The 9,709-nt window shown below is 37.6% G+C and overlaps 3 protein-coding genes and 1 long non-coding RNA gene across 8 annotated transcripts in view; all 4 read right to left on the bottom strand.

The window, feature by feature from the left end:
- Positions 1 to 67: 67 nt before the first annotated feature.
- The window catches only part of LOC136259180 (rap guanine nucleotide exchange factor 2-like), a 117,282-nt gene continuing 107,640 nt past the window's right edge, over positions 68 to 9,709 (bottom strand). The window contains exons 14-15 of the mRNA XM_066052639.1: positions 210 to 377; positions 68 to 146 (exon numbers count right to left, since the gene is read on the bottom strand). Coding sequence (XP_065908711.1) covers positions 124 to 146; positions 210 to 377 — 191 coding nt within the window. The 3' untranslated portion in view covers positions 68 to 123. The remainder of the gene's footprint in view (positions 147 to 209; positions 378 to 9,709) is intronic.
- Positions 1,422 to 9,709, bottom strand: part of LOC136259184 (uncharacterized) — a 40,386-nt gene continuing 32,098 nt past the window's right edge. The window contains exon 14 of the mRNA XM_066052645.1: positions 1,422 to 1,470. The gene's annotated coding sequence lies outside the window, so the exon portion shown is untranslated. The remainder of the gene's footprint in view (positions 1,471 to 9,709) is intronic.
- Positions 2,416 to 5,031, bottom strand: LOC136259186 (uncharacterized). Of its 5 annotated transcripts, XM_066052650.1 has the most exons (11): positions 4,976 to 5,031; positions 4,780 to 4,911; positions 4,238 to 4,285; positions 3,740 to 3,786; positions 3,511 to 3,631; positions 3,365 to 3,454; positions 3,112 to 3,292; positions 2,847 to 3,008; positions 2,704 to 2,779; positions 2,535 to 2,645; positions 2,416 to 2,472 (listed from the first exon to the last, which is right to left on the bottom strand). In XM_066052650.1, exons 7-10 carry the CDS (start codon positions 3,226 to 3,228, stop codon positions 2,623 to 2,625), a joined length of 378 nt encoding a protein of 125 aa, XP_065908722.1. In that variant the 5' UTR covers positions 3,229 to 3,292; positions 3,365 to 3,454; positions 3,511 to 3,631; positions 3,740 to 3,786; positions 4,238 to 4,285; positions 4,780 to 4,911; positions 4,976 to 5,031; the 3' UTR covers positions 2,416 to 2,472; positions 2,535 to 2,622. The 5 variants fall into 5 exon arrangements, with proteins under 5 accessions (XP_065908722.1, XP_065908721.1, XP_065908720.1 ...); XM_066052649.1 differs by lacking the exon at positions 4,976 to 5,031 and having other exon boundaries at positions 4,780 to 4,923; XM_066052648.1 differs by lacking the exons at positions 4,238 to 4,285; positions 4,780 to 4,911; positions 4,976 to 5,031 and adding an exon at positions 4,124 to 4,186.
- LOC136257823 (uncharacterized) lies at positions 6,277 to 8,984 on the bottom strand. The gene is made up of 3 exons (XR_010702184.1): positions 8,948 to 8,984; positions 8,534 to 8,565; positions 6,277 to 6,374 (listed from the first exon to the last, which is right to left on the bottom strand). It is a non-coding gene; the product is annotated as an uncharacterized lncRNA (long non-coding RNA).

Here is a 9,709-nt window from a genome sequence, read left to right on the forward strand (position 1 = left end):
TACTCTTAAACTAGCTACATATATGGGACATCAGTATACTATACAAGCACACACTGCTAGTATACTATAAGAACTTACGAGAAGCTGTTCTCTTGCTAGAGGGTTTGTTGCCTCCATTAATACCTATACTAACTTGGAGCTGCAACCTGTGAAATGTTAAATATGTTGAAATACTAAATACTGTAACGTACTTAAGTGCATTTACATACCTAGAGTACTGGTCTTTTTTGGTGATGGTGGAGGTGAGTCTGAAGACACTGATCCCTGTTTGGGAGACATGGGTATACTGCTGGGTATGGAGCCTTGCCGTGATGTTCTGTGACTGCGATTTGCCGATGGACTCTCTGGTTTCTTGTCTGATTTCTTGTGTGTGTGAACTAAAACAATATCAACAAACTAAAGTACTTATGGATCCAGTTAGGCATTATACTGCTCTACTCAATAAGTAACCATAGCATTTATGCAAATCAGTGTACATTAATTAGAATTTGACAAACCTGTCATTAAAATTTTATCAAGGTGACCTTTACGTAAGGTTGCTCCACGTAGGCTTTTACTCTTTTTCTCATTTGATGTTGTGAATATGTAAAAGTTAGCATAATCATAGTAGTGTTAGCAAACAAAACAAAATTCTTGACCTCAAAGGCTAATAAATCTTAACAACTTGCTAACCTGAGTATAAACTCTCTTAAGATTATTGACAGTTGCTTGATAAGCTGTAGGACTCTTGAACTTTATTCTCAATGAACCGTGTAATGACTTGGGTGGAGTACCCAGATGTACCATCACAGCTTCTACTGGTGGAGGCTGTTGGGAAGAACACAAGTGTACTATCAATGTACTTAATGTTAATGAAGTGGTGAACTGTATTTGCTATGTGTGTAGTACACCAGTGAAATACTCTAATAGAACAGTCACCAGTTACTCGGTTCTCTTACCATCATTGGCTTCATACAGTACAGTTTGCAGCTCTTCACTTCTCGAGCTATCATTCTCAACTTCTCAAAGTTGACCTAAAGACAATTTATGTGAAGTAAAGGTATCCATGTTAATTATTAAATTACATACCATGTTCTCAACCATTGAGTCATTTCCCAGGTAGATGCATGTGAGATCCTTCTTGGCCACTGGGAAATATGGTATTAATGGTCGATCAGATACTTTGAGAAGATTATGGTATTTTACAAAATTTGTTGTGGGATTCATAAACAAATTTAAATCCTATAAGAAATCAGAAATTAATCACCATATCACATGTACAAGTTTCACAACATAGGCCACTAAAGGATTAGTACATAGACAAGATGGATGTAGTACATGTACATGTACACAACACACACACACACACACACACACACACACACACACACACACACACACACACACACACACACACACACACACACACACACACCTCTCACCTTAGTATGGCAAACATTGTATTGTAATTTCTCAAATCCTTCAAGTATTCTACACAACAAATGACATTGATAATCAACATACAGTGTGAGTGTAGTCAGTCACTGACTTGCTATCTTGATCATGTGTCTTATAATTTCTGCTCTTCTTGTTGAGCTCTGTTCTTGTAGTATTGTAGTGACTGTCCAGTACAAGTGTTTGTTGGTCATCTGTCAAACAACATCATGTGTCATATGCACATACGTGTGTGTGTGAGTGTGTGTGCATCCGTAAGTGTGCATAACCATTAGTACATTGGTACGAGATGTGACAAAAGCTTGCATAATTGACTACTACTGTATACTGCTACACATCAGAGAAAATCAAGAGTGATCTAAGAAAATATCTGACACATAACAATGAACAGCAAATACTGTAGGTGTCGAGGTGGAAGCCCCACTCGGTTTCTTGTTTGCATCCTAACAGTAAAGATAACTTTTTAATTCACAATTTTGTTATAGATTTCAACAGTTTGCAACATCACTTGTGTCATCAATATGATACAGTTTGATAAACACAAGACAACACCTTCCAGTATATACCGTAAGGATACATAATACATGTATATGTGCAGTGCATATTAAATACATAACAAACGTACTTCTTCAAACTTTGAAATATTGACATGTAAGTGTGGTCCATGTCTACCCCACAGATCATCAAGATATTCCGTTGCATCAATAGCACAGAACACCAGAGAGTCCTACATGGATAACAACACAATTAACACATCACAACATTACTACTTGTCACTGTGCAATTTTTAATTATGGACATACCAAACACACATTAGGTACATCATGCTTACTATTCTAGTGAACTCTTGTGCGATGACTTGTGGATCTAACTTGAGTATTTGTTTATGTATTTTGCTCTCTTTGATCATTTCCTGAAATAAGGAATAAATAATAATTATACGTACCAACTACTTATCTCTAAGGCATGTCTCACTCTCACCTGTTGAACCTCTTCTTGTATCAGAGTTGCCAATGTGTCTCTTTTCTTTAATAATATCTGTGTACACAAAGTGTGAGAATTGTGTGTTTAAAAATACTGAGGGAGTAAATATTGAATACCTGCTATTTAATCCAATAAAGTTATGCAGGTCAGCCAGGTGTTCGGGTAGTACTGAGTTACGGACTGGTCCCTCCCTGCCGGCCACCATTACCAAAGTGATACAATAATTCCTGTACAGAAAAAATGGCACATAGAATGACTATGACTTAGATATCACAACACACTTACTGTCTGACATTTTGGCTAAGGTCATCTGGAAAAACTCTCGGACAGCTCTTTCTATGACCTCACCAACTGTAGTTTTCTAAAGTTGACACACAAATACAGTAGTAAATATAAGAGCACTTTAATGTCTACATCCATACACTCACTTGAGAGACACTTATAAACTTGTAGGAGTGATCCAGTGTATACAACTTGATGACAGCATCCACAAGAGTGCCACTTTTACCAGAAGTGTTCGTATTTATAACTGTGAGTGGCTCATTTAAATCAATGTTGTTTAGATTTCCAACAGATGAAGATTGTTTTATCTAAAAACCACAATCATAGACTCATTAAAAGCTTGAGCATTAAACTGGGGTGTTTAAAGCTACATGCAAAACTCAGGGAGATTCACAGAAAAAAATTCTCTACCTCTCCATCTGTCATGTCCACTCCACAGGCTGCTATGTCATCTACAGAAGCTCGTTTTGCCAGAGGAGCTTTCCGTTTACCTGAACCACTACGTCTTTCTACGCTTGTTGTATGCATGGATGATGCACTGCGTGGCCGAGGAGGATGTAGATCTGTTTCTTCTGGATCATAAGTGCTTTGCCTACAAGTAAAAGAAGCATACATGTCCATACGTCTGTGTGTATGTAAAATGTGTGCCTGCATGCATGCTTACCGTTTTATTGCTTTATTTACTTCCTTAGTAACTTTATGAGTTACACTACAAAGATTTTCACTGGATCTTTGAGCTTAATTCTTGGAGACCCTATTGTACAAAGTGTGGATAACACTACAAAATTGGGTGTGGCTCTAAGAGATCACCTGATTCCTTGCTGGAGCCACTCCCACCTCTGGGTTTTGTCTGTAGGGAAGATCCACGAGGTCTCATCGGAGGAGGGGCTGGTATATTGTTTCTTGTCTGTACTGTGCTAGCTGTATCCATCTATGGTGAGTAATACAGTAAATATAATTCTAATTAATGCCTAACACAAATACAAAGGTACGTATCATGTTTAAGTATGTATGTGTAAATATATACAACATCACCAACCTGATCAATTACTGATGATGGAGTGTTACAAACAAAACTCTTGTATGCTGTAAAGAAACGGCACAGCTAGCTATATGTATCATTAAAAAATATGGGTAATACAGTAGCATACAGCGGGTTGTCTGTGGAAGCTCTAAACATTTGCAACAGCTTCCAGTATGAGTTTCTGTGATTGCTACTGTAAACCTATGACCGATTTCTCCATAATTCTATGTGGATACTATGACAGAAGAAAACTTTATGGGTTTGGAAAACACTAGCTGTTCGCTCCAATATTTTGAATTTTGTGAGTGTCAATTTGCAAAATTCACAAAACTTTAGAACTTGCACAGATAACCCACTGTATGGTAACTAATGGTTTAATTTTACACTAAAGTCTTTTACCTGGAAAATTGCTTTTCACAACTAATTCCAATTGGTAGTTGTTCTGTAGTAGCTTTTGAGCATACACATGTAATAAACTGATTACTACTTGACTGTGAAATACTTCATGTGTACCTTTGTCAATGACATCTTTTCACAATTAGAATTGTTGCTGGAAACAAGCTGGAAAGAAAAATACAAACAATAAAAAGAGCAGTTTACACAAACACCCATGCTTGCAGCACACACTACACACACACACACACAAGGCCACCCAGAGAAATTAAGGGGCCCAGGGCAAAGAGTTAAAGTGGGGCCCTTGACCCAAGTTGTAAGGTGAAGACCAAAAAAAAAAAAAAAAAAAAAAAGAAAACAAAGGTCACAACCTGCTGGCAATGACAATAACTACCCATCACCAACCATATCTCCTTATCTATAAGCTTGCTACACTGCTCCTCTGAAGAATACTGTGACTGCTCTATTAGAGTATTTAGATCTGACTGCTCTATTAGAGTATATCAATCTTTTAAACAGGTATTCAGGGGGCCCTTTCAGGCTGGGGCCCGGGGCAAAATGCCCCAGTTGCCCCCCCCCCCCCCCCCCCCTTGTGGGCGGCCCTGCACACACACAAACACACACTACACACATATACAAACACGCTATACATATATTCTTACTTGATCTCCTACTCGGAGTCCCTTCTGGTGGGTGGTTGACCCAACTAGCACACCAATAACAAAGATAAGTGGCTTCATGTCATGTCCTCCACCAATCTGGAAATCTATTGCAGTCTTAGCTGCTTCTCTTCCCTGGTGGGAATTAAAAAGAACACACAGTAACCATGAAATAATGAGCACTTGGCAAGTCACTTACCAATTCAATGGGGCGAGGTTTAGAGTAAGCATTTCTTGCAATATCCAGTGCTCTTAGAGGATCAAGTTTGTTCTAGAACATTTTAAATATACATGTACATGTGTCTATGAATACTAACAAGTGGTAACTAACTCACCTCTCCTTTTAGGAGTTATCCAGGAACCCAGTCATCTCATCATCACCATCAAAATCACCATAGTGATTGGTGACCCAGTGTGTAGTACTATGTGTATTATCTGTAATTAGATCATGTGAGCATAAACTAGCAAATAAAGAGACAGACAGACAGACAGACAAACAAACAAACAAACACACACACACTAAAGTACACACTTACCCGATCATGAACTTCAGTTCTCTCATTCCAGCTTGTCATTAATTTGTCAAAGATCTGTCCTGGTGATGTGAGAAATGTTCGGTAGGTCAACAGGAAGTCAACAGGGTAGGAATCATCCACGCTCTCCTCCAGTAAGTGATCTAGTAGTTGGTCTGGAGTAGCCTGTCAACCAGTAAAAGATATGTAAAATAGTTTGCATTATATTAAGATGCATATGCACGCACGCACGCACGCATGCACACACACACACACACACACCTGGATGATAAAGTACCCTTCTCTTTTAGGACCAGCCACGCGTAACTCGATCACTTTAACAGTTTGTCCGCCCTCATCAGTCTCCCTCTTGATGTGTTCCTCTCCTTCATGGATGATCTCACTGAACTCACTGATTTGTAGGAACCCATACTGGAAGGGAGGAGAAGGTCACAAACTGAGTGTACACAGTCACATACATCGAGATATACAGACAGACAGACAGTCACCCACAAACAAAACTAGAGCATGCTCACCTGACAGTCCTTTGATGACAGTAATCTACGACTGTGAAGTGTCACCTTTAGTGATTGGTTGATGCCATAACAGCTGGAAAAATTAACAAAAGAGTATACTACCTGATGGACATGTATCATACAAATAAAGCTGTTTCATACCTTTCTCCAACATGCAAGAGTTTCTCTTTTTCTTGTTCTCGACAAAACTTCAGACATCCGTTCAACACTACATACTAGCTGTCCACCTGTAAAGAACATTTCATCATTACATATATGTATACATGGGGATTAAAGAGGGAAACTCCTAGTACAAAAGTAACTGCTAAACTCTTAAAATGCACATGACCAAAGCTATAACTTTGTATGCAGATCATAAGAAACACAATCATGGTTTATGATGTACACAAGAATTGAAATACTGCACAAACATGCACGCACGCATGCACGCACAAACACACACACACCTATTCCCATTGTTGATAATGACAGTGTTGTCTTCGTCAACAGTTTTGAGTACCATCAACTTGAGAATGGAGCGACGTACAGCAGATGTGAGCTTAGAGAAGGCCTAGTGACAGAATAAACAAATTAGGATAGTCAACATGTGTATAGACTTCACTGTGAAAAAAGAGGGATATAAGATGGTATTTCCAGCGGCTTATTGAATACAAAAAAGCTTGATATAACCTGTGTTATACTAACAATCTCATGTAAGGCTTTAGTTAATGTGTTAAACATACTGAGACCATATATGTGATGGTAAAGTGTGGGTATTATATTCAATATAAGCTATTTCAGGTAATGTGGTAAATAAACTGAAACCATATATGTGATAGTATAGTATGCATTATACTAAAATAGAACATGAGTATAATACAGGGTTTATATTAAGGCTTATTTGTATTCAATAAGCCACTGGAAATACCATATTATATCCCACCTTTTTCACAGTGCTTATATGTACAAGGACGTATGTTAGGGCATAACGTATGTAGTTCACTACATGGTAAAACCTTGTTAAGAGAGCCACTCATGGGACAAAAACTCGCTACAATAATGAGGGGTCTTATTAATGATGTCATGAAATACACTTTAGCTATGTTTGGGACTTACATACATGTACTTGACAATGGTCACTACAACGAGGTGGTCTTCTTAATGAGGTTATGAAGTATACCTAAGCTATGTTTGGCATGATCACTATAATGAGGTGGTCTTATTATTGAGGTGGCAAAACAATTTGTTTACAAAGTGATTACGCAAATCAACTAGATATTCTGGTATTTAATTAATGAACATAATAATAATATACATTAAAAATACATTATAATATATACCATCCACAAACAAATTAGCACACTGCAAACAAAGCTACACCTTTTGATGTGACACTCCCAAACAGTTAGCCCAGCCTAACATGGCATGCCTACACTAACATGTTGTTTTGGTTACAAGCTGTGGTGTGCAATTCTTGTCACTGATGTGTAACCCACACTAGTGCTACAGTAGGTAAGCCATTGAGTTATAACACTAGTGTACACCCAGTAGGGCTGAGACAATGGAGCTCCATTCAGTGTGTAATACACACTACAATGATAGACTAAGCAAATTATATGGCACTTTAAAAGTGACAATACACTATGGTGGTATGATCACTGGCATAATGTATTTTGCGGACTGGACTCACGGACTGAGCTGGAAACAGCTTTTAAACAATAATTCAGGCACTATCCATCTCTTACAACACTGGAGACACCACTATCTAGCTACAATTTCTGGTATTGTTCTTCCATACAAGTTATGGCACTAGTGCTTGCACTAATTAATTAGAAAACACTTACAATACACGTGTACTAGCAGTGATAAAGTGTGATAGAGGCTATTGTTATAGCATAGATGCTTTCCTTTTTGTTGCTTTAGCACTAAGAGATGAGCCAATAATTACTTTTAGCAGGTAGCTATGTATAGGTGGCACTACTAGGCAAGGTGATGGGTTTATGAAAATAAACTGGCTTTCATCACTAAAGCCCTAACTCTAGTGCTAAGTACTGAAGCAACAAAGGAAAACATCTACGCTACAACAAAGCCTCTATCACGCTTCTTCAGTTCTCTCATGGGGTGGCTTCGACAGACATGATAATACAGAATCCAGAGTGCCACTGGACCCCTACAGGGAAAGGAGTGTAACACATGTCTGTATGTATCATGTAGATAATACAGTATCCTTCGCTCTCACTATTGTAAGCAATATTATTATATACACTGCTTGAAGGTTCTTAGTTTACTAATTTGTTAAGATGCCTTACTGTAGTTATACTGATAGTAAAGTGTCAGTAGACTTAAGTATATGGAACATAATTATTTTACTAAGTTTTAAACTCTCAGTAAAATATCAGTGAATGCGGGTTTACTGAAAAACTACTAAAATAACAAACAATTAACTGTTCCATGTACTGGGGATATACCACTGTAGTAAACTAAGATACTTCAAGCAGTGATACTGTAAGTGAAAAACTATATACAGTATTCGCATGTATATATGCTGACCATAAAAGTGCTCCAACTTTTTTCTCATGAGTCAAACTTACTGGTGTATTTGCTCATGTATAACTGTGAGTATGCATGCATGTAAGTGTGTGTAAATGTATGCTGCTCACACATACTGTCTGTGGTCAAGTAAGCACGCACGATCTACTACAGATGTACAAGTACACACTGCTTACATACCTCAGACATTTCAGATTCTTCATCGAAATCAACTACAGTTTAGAGACAACACAGATAGTGGACACTTGTAGACACAATACACACACAATACAATGACTCATCACATATCTTAACAAAGCCAATCCATGGCAACCATTTAAATGAACTATACAGTGTATTGTATGGGCTTCCAATAGGCCTAATTCAATTTATAATGTCCAATTTTTAATGCAAACACAGTTCAGGACAGACAATATAAAAAAACAAGATTTTCTTTTGCATTCAAATTAAAATCACACCTGGTACTAAGTGAGCATTAAATAGAATAAAGAGTCTTGTACACATATATATGAACAATCAATGATGCTACAATTTGTCATATACAAAGGCACAAACACACAATACTAGTGTACATAAAATTACACACACACTTACTGTCACTTGTCCTATCCACCGGGTACATTTCATCATCCTAAGATTAAACGAGAGGTTAACAATTACTGTAACACCATATATACTGTACATTTATCAACTGCACTCAAATCATTGTTCATAGCTCCCTATAGATATCGATATACTCTCTAATAGAACAGTCACTTTGTAGTGAAATACTCTAATAGAGCATTCACTGATTAAAATGTTCCAAGATGATTGTAAGCAACGTTGTTAACCTAGGAGCATACTGCAAGCATAATGGAAATGCTGAAGAGCATATTAGGTGAAATTGTTGAAAGCATTTGGGACAAAATTTTGATCACATTTGACTCAGATCTATATACTGTAAACTGAAGTGTTCACAGGACACTAAAGTGTCTCAATACAGACACTACTATATTGTAACATTGGTGTCAGCATTGGGACATTTTGGCATCCAGAAGACACTTCAGTTTTGCAGTGCATTTGTCTTCATTGACAGCTCAAGCTTAAGGTGTTCAGACTAGTTTACAGCACAGTATATTATGTAAAACCTGTCTATTCCAGTCACATGGGCCAATCATTGCTGACCAGCTGCGTGTACATATATGGCTGCATATTAATTTCAGACAGATCATTATTTTTGTGCATGACTTATTTGCAGAATGGCCAGTTTAACAACAGGTGAGGTGATATGACAACAGGTTTAAATTTTACATTATGTGATTAGATCTGCAAAAACTGAGAAGGGGTCTTATAGCCTTTCCAAACTTTCACGTTTGA

The sequence above is a fragment of the Dysidea avara genome, chromosome 6 (genome assembly GCF_963678975.1).
Source record: "Dysidea avara chromosome 6, odDysAvar1.4, whole genome shotgun sequence".
NCBI lineage: Eukaryota > Metazoa > Porifera > Demospongiae > Dictyoceratida > Dysideidae > Dysidea > Dysidea avara.

Excerpts from the sequence above, each read along its gene's own strand:
- LOC136259186 (XM_066052650.1), bottom strand. The coding sequence starts at position 3,228 with ATGCATACAACAAGCGTAGAAAGACGTAGTGGTTCAGGTAAACGGAAA. Across the intron at positions 3,009-3,111 it reads TGGACATGACAGATGGAGAG|ATAAAACAATCTTCATCTGT; the intron begins GTAGAGAATTTT and ends TGTGGTTTTTAG. Across the intron at positions 2,780-2,846 it reads AGTTTATAAGTGTCTCTCAA|AAAACTACAGTTGGTGAGGT; the intron begins GTGAGTGTATGG and ends TGTCAACTTTAG.